This window comes from Diadema setosum, chromosome 9 (assembly GCF_964275005.1).
Source record: "Diadema setosum chromosome 9, eeDiaSeto1, whole genome shotgun sequence".
NCBI classification, from domain to species: Eukaryota; Metazoa; Echinodermata; class Echinoidea; order Diadematoida; family Diadematidae; genus Diadema; species Diadema setosum.
Window position 1 is genome coordinate 25,467,219 of NC_092693.1, and position 13,710 is coordinate 25,480,928.

The window sequence follows — 13,710 nt, forward strand, 5'->3', positions numbered from 1 at the left end:
AATATAGATTTGTATGATTATCATTATTACTGTAAATGATGTGCCATCCTATCACTACCTAGCCCGACCAGACGCTGTTAATACGCTACGCGAATACAGCGTCTGACCAACGAGCGGGCACCTACAAAGTGGGGAACCACAACACAACTACAAAACTTATGAAAATTTATACGTTCTTTATAAACAATGTACACGTTACCAAACGTTACTCACCTTAAGTGCATGCTTGTATTACAGAAGGTTCGTAAGTCCATTGAGAGCCCTCGTGATAAGTCCGTGGAACCAAAAAATGATACTTTCTGGCGGATTCCCTAACACCGTCAGGGTTCATCGTTGCAGAATTCAAAATGGCGCCTTGATCTCTGCGGAAATCTTTTGCGTGCGTGCGATGCGCTGCTTGAGTGTTGGTGTAGCAGCACGGTCGACAGCGCGACCTTTTGAAAGGGCATTCAGATCATGTGACCTCCCGGATATTGGAAATGGCCTGGCGTGAAAGACGATGTACCGTTCGTGAACCGTTCACACATGCTGCATATAACCATCATTTTAGGTAAGTTATTAAATCTAAATTTCAATATTCATAGCATAGATATGAAGTCTCATTATCATTTTGTTCGTCAGATGAGTTTGAAGTGACAAAAAAATGATCTAAAGTATCAAAATTCAATCCGATCGCATGCGATCGTTGGACCCTCTTCGTGTTTGGAGCTTCGTTGGTACAGCCCTGTCGCGCTACGTATGTACAGCGGCGACTGGGCTGTGTATAGTTAATCACTACCTAGCATTGAAACGGGTCACATGTAATTGCAGCCTCTTTTTTTATTGTCATCTGACATTGTTTTGAGGGTACTTATCATTCCTTGTTTGTTGTTGTCTCCTGATAGTTTAGAATGTTTACTTTGTAATGAATTCAAGTTTGTTTGGGTTTTGGGAGGTTTGTTTGTTTGTTGTTTTTTTTTTTTGCATTATATAGCATCAAACTTTAATTCTTTGGTAATTTTGCCTATGTCAGAATGAAAGGCGACAGACATGAAATGGTGACTCGGGAAGCTAAAATTGCTCGTAACTTCGCCAATATTCAAAGGTTTGAGCTGATTTTACCACCATTGTTTATCTCTTTGTGTGCTCTTTCCAATGATACCAAATTTATAGGGATGCTATAAAAAAAAAAATCCAAATCTCACCGAACTCCCTACTTGAGTTGAAATTTAGGCTTACCCGTGCCGTGATACTACCCCCTACCATGACTCAATATCCTTCCCACAGTTACTGGCACCCGTGATTCGGTGAGTCACTGCACATATCAGTTCATAAAGCTCGATTTTTGTCAAAACAAACATAACAGATATAATTTTTTCTTCTTCTCATCATGGAGAGTGGACATGTGTGTGTAGAACGTCTACTCAGTGCGAATTTGCGACCATTTAATAAACACTTAATATCAGATGTGAGATGGATGATAAGTGATGAAGAGGAGACCTCATAAACACTGTGGGGAGGGGGCCTCTTGAGTATCTCAGAGTCAGAGGTGCTCATGAGGGGAAGAGTGCCTTGTGAGACAGAGCTGAGCCATGAGCGGATTTCCCGGGCTGACTTCTGTATTTCTGATCTGGCACTGACCACGCCACACGGCCCGGGTCGCGCCCGGGTCGGGTTCGTTCACCGTCACCTTCCTCATAATAGTCTAGACACCAGTCGTGAAGCCCAGACATTCATGATTAACTTACCTGCTGAATGACAGCATTGTCCGGCACGAGAAGCTTCAGAAGAATACCTTCGAGCGCAGAAGACATCTTCCCTTTCAGCTTTGTTGTTGGGGGTAAGCCTAACTCAGTCTCAGTCTAACGTTATAACCGTTGTTACTGCGTTAGAAGGATCGGGTCTAAAACTAGAGATTAAACACACACGTTATCCGTCCTTGCGCTTGTTACTGCTTGCAATCACTTCAGGCAGCAGATCGGAGAGAGGTACCCTAGCCCCCGAGCCTAACGTTAGTTATACATCCAGCTTGTAGACATTCGAAAAGAAGTTGTGGTTAGGTCTGTAACTTGTCTGCGACGACGCTCAAATATTTACTTCAGAGGCAGAATTCATAAGATCAGTCCAAGGCGAGGCCCTATGTTAGATTTCTAGAGAGGCCGGAGATCTAGCCGAGCCCAGCGTGAGAGCTGATGAGCCGTGTGTGATGTGGTTGTGATGTCTGCTGTGATCTGTCTGATAGGCTTTTCCAAGCCGTCAGAGGAAAAATCCACGCCTCCACGCCACACCCCCATTTTCCCATTGCGAACTATAATACAGTAAACTGCTGTTTATTGGCGACTACAGAATTTGAGTTCAAGGGTCGTGATTCATCCAACCCACATGGTCGGGGATGTTTTGACAGCAACGAAGAAAGGAGCGCATGAAATTAGAAACATTAACTAGATCTATTTCCTACAGAATATATTTCATACAAGCAAAAATGGGAAAGACAAGGAATAAAAAGTATCGGACCAAGAAATCAGCCCCTACTGGCCTCCAAAGCGTAAAGGATGCTCAACAGGAGGAGGAATTAGCAGCAGCAGTCAACACCAAAGCAGATGTACAGCTGAAGACGGTGGGACTGCTTGAACGGGTAAGGTTGGGGTAAATACAGCTACATACAGCACAGGGCTAGCTGGGCTCAACCGGGCCGGCCGACGACACGACGCCGACGGCAATCGTTCGGCCGACTCCGGGCTTCCGCACAGCCACAGGCATGGCGCATGCCATGCATGATTGCTGTTTTGTGGGTAGGACCTACTGTCCGTTTCTTTGGACGGCGGATTATAATCTGAATGAAGTATTTGGCCCCCTTGGTCTGGCAGTAACTTTTAACAAATCTGTTTAAAGATTCAGAGATTTGTGACTATCATGCATGGGCAAAACTAACTGCGACCAGCCCCAACACGCAGTGTTGGGGCTGCGCATTGTAGCACTAGCAGATATGATCATGACAGGCGAAGTATAGCGCCTAAATATCAGTATGAAAGAGCAAAAATTCTGTAATATGAAGACTTACAGGTGAAGTTATAATGTTGAAGACTGACTGCGTTCAACTTTTGGTCCTGCCAATATTCCATTTCTGCTCGAATTGTCATTGTTGAGCATGTTGAGTTAAATACGACTCGGTCGAAAGGAACTTGGGAGAACGACATCTTATACAGTCAATGGATTTGAAACTTGTGCGCATGCGCTGGCCGTCAATTCATCTGTACAGCTGTAGCTTTATGGCAAGGCCGTATCACACTGTTGTGGCAAACCCTCTCACTGTATATTGCGTTGCTTTCTGGGTGGGTACGCGCGCGCAGGCCTTGTCAGAAGGCTAAAAAGCATTGCGACTCCGCCCAGCACATGAATATTTACGTGCGCAGTGTACTGCATACTGATTTCGAAAATGGTGAATGGGATGGGGAGCTAGGAGATGGACCTGTAAAAAAAATGTTTTTTCAAGATCATTGGACCAGTGTGAACAAGAACAAGGTGAACGTATGGTAGGAATTAGATAAGAATCTTATGTATACTATAAAAGTAAGTTTTTTTTTCTAGTAAAATTCGAAACTTACGGAGGCGCGAAAATCTGTGACAGACTGTGTATGTTTTTCAAGCTTACCGATATAGCACTCTATTGACTCAGGACGCTCCCACAGTGTGTAACTGTGAACACGGAGCGTCCCGGGGTTAGGGCAAAACCGAACCGTGAAGTTGGCCCCACCGCGCTGCAGCATGTGTTGACCGACAATTATGTCTAATTCCGCGAAAAACTTCTCAACATAATGACATTTGCTGGGTCAGTTTTTCGCTTCTTAGACAGACACCATTGATACATATGCTATTGCGACGGTTTTCGACCGTTTTGGTCGAACGCAACTTTGACCCAGTTCCCCCCGCATAAAAATGGTTCCTATTATTTTTTCCAGCTTGGTTTTCAATAACCAATCTGGAAAAAATATGTACAGGATTAATCAGTAAACATTTTGACTCACCCCTCCACTCTTTCCTCCTGTTTTCTTGTTGTTTCCTCCCCTTCTTTGCAGCGCTCCACAATTCATCGCCGCCTTCATGTGAAAAATGACCGTACGAACGTCTATGGCAAGCTAAATCTAAATGCTCCATCACTATATCGGTACACTTTGTTTATTGACTAAAGTAAATTACTAGTAAGTTGTTCGTGAGCACTAAATTAACTTCGTAATATTGTGAATGAGCATTTGGCTTGCCGTAGACATTCGTGCGGTCATTTTTCAAACGAAGGCGGTGATGAATTGGGGAGTGCTGCAAAGAAGTGGAGAAAACGGGAGGAAACAGTGGAAGAGGTGAGTCAAAATGTTTACTGATTAATCCTGTATATCTGTATTTTTTCCAGATTGGTTTGAAAACCAAGCTGGAAAAAATAATAACCATTTTTATGCGGGGGGAACTGGGTCGAAGTTGCGTTCGACCAAAACGGTTGAAAACCGTCGCAATAGCATATGTATCAATGGTGTCTGTCTAAGAAGCGAAAAACTGACCCAGCAAATGTCATTATTATAAATGAGAAGTTTTTTGTGGAATTAGACATAATTGTCGGTCAACAGCATGTGCAGCAGTGCATCTGTGCGTTGCAAGCAAGGTAGCATGTATGGTTAATTTAGGTCATGGAGATTTTAGACATGGAGTTCCAACTGGCTGTAATTATTCAAACAGTTGTCAGATTTCTATTGATGTACAAAAGAATTCCACAGGTGAACTTGTGCCTTTGATGATCGATATTTGATGCTATGCTGCAGTCTTGCTGAGCAATCTGAAGATTTATTTTGAACGTTATCATGTTGGTCATATTTTGTTTATTTATTTATCAAATGAAATGAAATTTCTCTTAATGATAAAGCATGTAAAACAAAAGTCAATCCCATCCAGAAATTTGTGCAAAAGTGTAAATCAGAGCTGTATCATGTGAAAATGTTTAAAACTGTACCATCCGGGAAAGCTGGTTTTATCACTTTTCTGCTTAATTTCCACAAATAAAACTAATATGGAATAATCTTCCAAGTATAATTCTTTATTGATAGATATATCAGATTAGTGCCCGGGTATGCCCAGTCTAGTAATTTTCATCTTTATTTCAGCATTTTTTACTCGATTTCTATTCGCGCATCCTCGTGTATGTACCACCTAGGCCTACCTTTATTATAAGAAGGGATAGTGAAAAGTAATTACCATCACAAAGACCTTTCTTCCTTTGAAAGTGGCTGGTGATTATGCAATGAGACACGAGTCATTTCTCTTTGTATCTGCGCGGCTGATCCTATTCGGCACATGCTTCAAATATTTTTGAGCGGCGGCTTCCAACATCTAGCAAAGGAAATAAGACGGTTGTGGCTCCATTCTCTAGAACCTCCTTGGTTAGGTTAGATTTAGGATTAGGATTAGGTTAGGGTTGTAAACCCCCTGGTTGAATAAAGTGGAGGGACATTAGGAATTCTTTACAGAATAAAAGGGAGAAAAAATGGAATAAAGAAAAAAGGAAAGAGTGAGCTATTGCAATCACTCTTCGTCTGGCTTACATAGATCTAATTGTATGTTGTCTGTCGTCGTCTGTTATGCGCCGTGGGTGAACTTTTTACATTTTCATCTTCTTGAAAACTCCGTGACTGATTTTCACCAAACTTGGCAGGTAGATCCCTAGGGGGATAGGATCTCAATTTGTTCAAATGGGCACAATGCCTCACCTGGGGGGGGGGGGGGGGGGGGGAGGAGGGGAGGGGAGGGGGGCCCCAAACCCCCAAAATTAAAGAATCTTAAAAAAAAAAAAATTCTTGTATAGAACCAGAAGTGATAGAGCCAAGTTAATACTATGTCTATGAGTTAGTGCATTGATGAATATAGTTTCAAGTTTTTTCATGGCGTAATCGGGGGTGCCCCCCTTGCGACTCGATCCAGGGGAGGGGGTTGGAGGGGTTCTAATTGGGGCCTAAACTGTACATTTTCATCGTTTTTTTTTTTTTTTGAAAACCCCATGATGAATTTTTACCATTTGAACCAAAGCAGATAATCTAAACATATTGTAACAACCACTATTGTAGCACATTAATACTAAGATTTTTGTAGCGATTCAGGTAGCTGTCTGGATCCAGGATACCTTGTACATTTTTACAGACGAGATATTTCGATCGTTCTTTGTCTGGCGTTCGCCGTGCGTTATCTTTCGTCCGTCGTCTGTCATTCATCGTGTGTAAACTTTTTACCGTACATTTGCATCTTCTTCTTGAAAACCCCATGCCTGATTTTCACAAAACTTGGCAGGCAGCATCCCAAGAGGGATAGGATCTGGATTTGTTCAAATGGGCACAATGCCCCATCTGGGGCCCTGGCACCCAAAATTAAGGAATCTTAAAAAATCTTCTCCAGAACCAGAAGTGATAGAGCTAAGTTAATACTAGGTGTTACAAAAAACATCTCCCTCGTTTGATGCTTAAAGGACAAGTTCATCTTCATAGACATGTGGATTGAGTGAATGCAGCATTATTAATAGAACACAGCAGCAACAGTTTGAGGAAAATCGGACAATCCATTTAAAAGTTATGAATTTCTAAAGTTTCTGCTTAGTCACTGCTGGATGAGAAGACTACTACAGCTTGTGATGTCATATGTGTACAACGATATAAAGAAAATATAAAGAAAATTCAAGACATTTTCACTTTTTTGCATAATAAAAGAACACTTGACTTCACTCTTTCAGAAGGCAAGGGGGAATAATATTACCCTTAACATACGTCAGGGACAAGTGGAGGAAATGTGCACATTTTTCAAATAGTAAAAATTTATGAAATTCTCTTCATATTTTCCTTATATTGTTGTACGCATGTGACATCATACACTGTATTATTCTTCTCATCCATCAGTGACAGTGCAGATATATTAAAAATTCATAACTTTTGAACGGAATGTCCGATTTTCCCCAAACTTCCACTGACAATGTGTTCTACTAATATTGCTGCATTCACTCAATCCACATGTATTTTGATATGAAGGTGAACTTGTCCTTTAATAGCTCGAAAACTACTGTATATATCAGATAAAACTGTCATTGATATGAGTAATAGCTGAATAGTGTACAATTTAGTTGGAGGTGATGTGAATATGGAAACCTATATCAGTTTCATGAAATTTATGATTAATTTCAAAGTTAGGTTCCAGATTTTGGTCAGATTTTAACCCTCTGTACACAACCTGAACTTTACACAGGAACTAATGATGTGTATGTGCGTGTGTACTTACAATGACCCTGAACAATGGACCTGGATACCACCTGTTCAGAGCTCTGCTCCAAGGCACATGAATGCTTTATTAATTATTCATGATAGATTGCCCTGGGCACTGCTAGTCTGAATTCCTAGCAAAGGGTGAAATGCATGCACATGAACAAAGTAGGCACATGTTTCCATGTGCTTGCATACAGCACATTTCAGAATGAATAAAGACTAGCTGTGATAGTGGAATTCCTCATGCTATAATGGAGCATTCAAATCCTGGTCATTGTCCAGGACCAATGTCTGGGTGTCAACTACACACTCCCATACACACCAATTGACTTCTGTGCAAAGTTAAAGTTTTGTGCAGAGGGTTGAAAATAGAGTAAAATCTGAAACCTAACAGAAAAAATAATGTTTACTTTATTGAAACCGAATTACGTTGTCAATTTAGAATTGCCTCCAACTAAATTGTACACTATTCAGCTATTGCTCATATCAATATCAGTGTTATCTTATATATAGTTTTTGAACTATTAAAGGGAACGTAAACCCAAAAAACAATGTGGATTGAGTGAAAGCAGCAACATTAGCAGACCACATCACTGAAAGTTTGAGAAAAATCGGACAATCGATGCAAAAGTAATGAATTTTTAAAATTTTGGTGTTGGAACCGCTGGATGAGGAGACTACTAGAGGTTATGACCTATGAGTGGACAACCATGCAAAGAAAATATAAAGAAAATTCAACAAAAATCCACTTTTCTAGAATTATGAAAGGGCACTTGACTAACCGCTTTCAGAAAGCAGGGGGAATAATTGCTACCCTTAACATATGTCAGTATCAAGTTGATGGAATTTGTAATTTTCATGAAAAATGAATTTTTGTGGAATTTTCTTTATATTTTCTTTATATTGTTGTCCACTCATACGTCATGACCTCTAGTAGTCTCCTCATCCAGCGGTTCCAACACCAAAACTTTAAAAATTCATAACTTTTGCATCGATTGTCCGATTTTCCTCAAACTTTCACTGATGTGTCCTACTAATGTTGCTTCTTTCACTCAATCCACATTGTTCTTTGGGTTTGTGTTCCCTTTAAGGATCAAAAGTGGGAAATATTTTTTGTAACACCTAGTACTATGAGTTAGTGCATTGATGACTGTAGTTTCAAGTTTGTTCATGGCGTAATTAGGTACCATCACAAAAAAAACTAAATCATACCAAGGAGGTTCAAGAGAGTGGAGTCACAACTGTCGTATTTCCTTTGAAGTCACGTTTGATGCCGCGACTCGAAAGTATTTGAAGCATGTGGCAAACTGGATCTGCCGCGCAGATAGGAAGTCAATTGACTCATATCTCATTGCATAATCATCAGCCTCTTTCTAATGAAAATATGTCTTTGTGATGGTAATTACTTTTCGCCATCCCTACTTATAAAAGATAGGTGGTATATAATGGTAAAGACACGGGGATGCGCGAAGAGAAATTGCGCAAAAAATGATGAAATGAAAATGAAAATTACTTGACTGGCCGTGCCCGGCCACTAATCTGATATATCTATTAATATAGAATTATACTTGAAGATTATTCTATATCAGTTTTATTTGGAGGAATTAAGTGGAAAAGTGATAAAACCGGCTTTCCAGGAGGGTACAGTTTTAAACACTTTCACATGATACAGCTCTGATTTACACTTTTGCACATATTTCTTGAAGGGATTGGCCTTTGTTTAATGAGCTTTATCATCAAACCCCGTCACCAAACGTACAGATGCACCTGTGGCATTCTTTTGTACATCAATAGAAAAGTGACAACTGTTTGAATAATTACAGCCAGTTGGAAGGAACTCCATCTCTTAAACCTCCTTGATCATACTAACGCTGAAATTTCACGTATAAGAAGCATAAGTACTCCAAATGTATCTCTTGCACTGTCACTTCACAAACTTAGTCAAATTTTTTAAAAATGATTTTTTTTTTAAATTTTAATTCTAGCATGCTTCCATGGGCCACACGCACTTTGTAACCGTGAACTTGAAAGAGGGAGACTGACCATTATTACGTCATCATGTGTGTCTGTTATGCATGCTGAAAAAATGTGTCAGCTGCTAGCACTGTAGCATGCATGCATGCCAATGGGCATTGACGCTTAGCGAGCGACCCCCAGAGCTAGCTTGGCAGCGCCGCCGCAGCAGACGGGCTGAGAACAGCGGCGCGACCACGAGATCTAGTCTGCTAGTGCTAGAATAACTAGCCAGTCTATCAGTTCATAGACATAGCTTAATTAGTCCTTGAAATCTTGAAAAGGTTAGATCCCTGGCCCTGCAGCAGTGCAGCAGCTCGAAGAAATCCAAAATAAACTACCAATCATGTAAATTGTAACATTTCCAATTTGTTGATGCAATCTGCATTTCTGGCTTTCTATGAGGCTGCTATCTTGAATGTGAATGACCTGAATACACAACATAAATTCATATTCTATGCCCAAATATCTAAACAGAAATGACCTGTTTACTTGTAGAATTACTGCAATATCGGGGACTTACCAAGGACAAAGTCAGGCGGCTCAGCCTCGGCATTATTCTTCTAGTTAATCAGTCCACTGCATGCACAAGGACAGGTTTAGCTAGCTCGACGATACTCAGGGAATAATTTTCCTGGTATCGCATAGCAATTTGCTATGCATTTTTACACCACTGCTACACAAACTAACTTTTGTGTAGCAGTTTTCTTCCATAGAAGTGTACAGGATACCGTGTGAAATATTGTTCATCAGCTGAAATTGCTAATCAAATTTGAGTTCGTAAATTATTCCCTGATACTACAAACTGGGGACCTTAATGAGAATTTATGAATACAAATATTCCCGGAAAAAAATTAATTCAGATGCGCAGTTGTGTTGAGCTCTGTCGTGTACAAGTAGTGTGCATATTGTAAGCTGTACGTGACTTTATTGTACACCTGTTTGGAAAGGGACTTCCAACAATTACCTGAAAGAAATAGCTCCGGCATGTACAATGATCATACAAGAAATCAACCTCCCTCCCCCCACATCACCACCACCACCAAGCCAGCGCCAATAGTGTTGTCTAATAGTAACGAGACAAGTTTTCCTTATTCATTAAATACATCGTTTCATCATAATACTTTTCTGGTATTATATGGTACATAACTTTTTATGCCTCTGCCACAAAGTGGTGCAGGAGGCATTATGTTTTCGGGTTGTCCGTCCTTCCGTCCGTCCCTTATGAATTTTGTGGACTGCGTGTTTAAAAAACCTTTTGAGGTATCCTAATGAAACTTGGCATTTTATGTGTATTAGGGGGTGAAGTTGTGCCAATCAACTTTTGGGTGCACATGCTCAAGGTCAAAGGTCATGGTCAAATGCTTAAAATTTCACTATTTCCCCCATATCTATGCAATGCCTGAAGATATTTTCTTGAAACTTAGTGTATACACATGTACTACCCAATTAAGATTCTCTGGTGAAAGTTTGGGGTCATGAGGTCAAAGGTCAAAAGGGCAAGTAAAAATGTTAAAATTTCACTTTTTTCTCCGTATCTTGGAAATTGTTCACGTTATCTTCATGGAACATAGTATGCATGTACTGACTGGCAGTGATTATCTAGGCAATTTGGGGTTCATGGGGTCAATGGTCAGGGGTCAAAGGTCAAGGGCAACACTTCAAAATTTTACTATTTCCCTCATATTTATGCAATGCCAGCAGGATTTTTTTAAAAACTTGGTGTATGCATGTATAACCCAATAAAGTAATAAAGATGCTCTGGGAAGTTGTTTTTTTTTTTTTTTTTTTGCCAAAAAGAGGTCAAAGGTCAAAAGGTCAAAGATCAAGTGAAAGTGTTGAACTTCTTCTTCCATATCTCGGAAGTGGCTCAAGTTATCTTGAAACTTAGTACATATTTATGCATGTTCTGCCTGACAGTGATTCTCTTATAAATTTTAGGGTCAAAGGCCAGATGAAAATGGTAACAATTTATTATTCAATACAGAAATTGCACTTTTTCTACATACCTTGAAAATTACTCAATGCATAAACTTATGAAAGGGTCAAAGTCATGCTCTCCTATTCATCCAGTTAAATCTAGGTCAAGGAAGGTAAACATTCAACACATTTGTGACAAACATGTCATTTTCATATTTTGCCAATTTTGTGAAAATATAATCACACATCGTCCAAATGTACTATAGACCTATTAGGAGAATCATGCATTATGGCGGAGGCATACCAGTCGCCGTAGCGACATTTCTAGTTTCATACTCGTAACTATACTTAAAACTGATTAACATAATTAAATAAATAAAATAAACTAGAGAAGCACTCTGAGAGCGCAGACCTCCGCCAAGCATGCAGCTCATTTCCACCACTGATTTTGTTCTTCCATAGAGATACAGACGTATCAGTGATTTCCACCCATACGTACTAAAAAGCATTGCGCACAATGACATATATGCTGAAAGCCGCCCGATTTCCTAATATAGAAGCCTTTGTTACGTCATAAACCCTCACCTGCACGGCGCGCCTCGCCTTAGCAGAAACTAGAGCACGCACTTAAGTGCGCGCAGGCAAACCTCAAATACGCGCAGCCTGAACTCCCAAGTTCATTGACCCTACCTGCCAAAATATCAAAAATCCTTCATAGATTCCCCCAAAATTCTCGGATCACTACCAAAAGTTAATCGTTTGTTACTTGTGTCATTCTCAACCTTTCCTGCAAGTTTCATTCCAATCTGTTCACTACTTTTTTAGTTATTTTGCACACGGACAAACTAACAAACGAACAAACAAACCAACGGTAACGAAAACATAACCTCCTCCCTTGGCGGAGGTAAAAACTACTTGATTTAGGTTGCTGTCAAGAGTTTTGAGCACTATTAATGATGGCAAGTGAGCATCATAGATCTTTAAAAATTCTCACTTTTACTGTTTCTGCCAATTATTAATCTTCACTTCGAACATGTATTTTTATTGTTTCGGTCTATTTTATGGTCTCAAAAGGGGCAGTATCAAGAAATAAATTGTTGCTGTCATTGTGAGCCTGAGGTAACATCATAAGTCTGTATCAGGCATGGTGGGGGTGAATATGTGTTTTAACTTTTTTTTCTTTTTTTTTTCATTTCGCATTCCTATTTTTGTAAAACAATTTCCTTCATACTATCTGGGACATCGGCATATATACATGTACACAGTGGCAGATTGGCCGCGGCCCCCCTTTTTTTTGGCTAATGACCTTTTTTTTTAGTCATCACACACGAAAAAATTGGCGGTGCCCCCCCCCCCCCCTTTGTAGCTGATGACTTTCTATGCCCCCGCCACGAAGCGGTGATGAAGGCATTATGTTTATATCTATAGATGCAATCCTTGAAGATATTTTCTTGAAACTTAGTATATTCATGTATTACCCAATTAAGATTTTCTGGTGAAATTTTGGGGTCATGAGGTCAAAGGTCAAAAGGTCAAGTAAAAATATTAAACTTCACTTTTTTCTCCGTACCTTGGAAATTGTTTAAGGTATCTTCATGGAACATAGTATACATGTACTGACTGGCAGTGATTATCTAGAGAATTGAGGGTTCATGGGGTCAACGGTCTGGGGTCAAAGGTCAAGGGCAACACTTCAAAATTTTACTATTTTGCTTCCAAATATTTATGCAATTCCAAAAGGATTATTTTTCTTTTAAACTCGGTGTATGCATTTATAACCTAATAGAGATTCTCTGGAAAGTTTCTTTTTTTTTTCCTTTTCTTTTTTTGCCTCAAAGGTCAAAAGGTCAAAGATCAAGTGAAAGTGCTGAACTAACTTTTTCCTCCATATTTTGGAAATTGGTCAAGTTATCTTGAAACTTACTACATATTTATGCATGTTCTGCCTGACAGTGATTATCTTACAAATTTTAGGGTCAAAGGCCAGATGAAAATGGTAACAATTTACTATTCAATACAGAAATTGCACTTGAAAATTACAGAAATTTCACTTGAAAAATTGCACTTGAAAAATTACAGAAATTGCACTTGAAAAATACCTTGAAAATTACTCAATGCATAAACATATGAATGGGTCAAAGTCAAGTTAAAGTCCTTGAATCCCCAAATACATGCTCTCCTATTCATCCAATTAAAGCTAGGTCAAGGAAGGTGAGCATTCAACACATTTGTGACAAACTTGTCATTTTAATATTTTGCCAATTTTGCGAAAATGTAATCACACATTGTCCACATGTACTATAGACCTATTAGGAGAATCATGCATTATGGCGGAGGCATACCAGTCGCCATAGCGACATTTCTAGTTTTTTAAGTTTTTTTTTTAGTCACCAAAGTCGGCGGAGCTGATGACCTTTTTTTATCACCAAAAAATTCAGCCGAATTTTTGCCCCCCCCCCCCCCCTCCTTTTTGGAATCCTGGATCCACCAGTGTATACATGTAAATTGTAATAAA

The 13,710-nt window shown here is 39.7% G+C and overlaps 2 protein-coding genes across 2 annotated transcripts in view; one reads left to right on the top strand and one right to left on the bottom strand.

The window, feature by feature from the left end:
- LOC140233500 (importin-4-like) overlaps positions 1–1,850 on the bottom strand; it is an 83,861-nt gene extending 82,011 nt beyond the window's left edge. The window contains exon 1 of the mRNA XM_072313618.1: positions 1,728–1,850. Within this exon, the coding sequence (XP_072169719.1) occupies positions 1,728–1,793 (66 nt within the window). The 5' untranslated portion in view covers positions 1,794–1,850. The remainder of the gene's footprint in view (positions 1–1,727) is intronic.
- Positions 1,851–2,453: 603 nt separating this feature from the next.
- The window catches only part of LOC140232499 (HEAT repeat-containing protein 3-like), a 105,457-nt gene continuing 94,200 nt past the window's right edge, over positions 2,454–13,710 (top strand). The window contains exon 1 of the mRNA XM_072312593.1: positions 2,454–2,614. Coding sequence (XP_072168694.1) covers positions 2,462–2,614 — 153 coding nt within the window. The 5' untranslated portion in view covers positions 2,454–2,461. The remainder of the gene's footprint in view (positions 2,615–13,710) is intronic.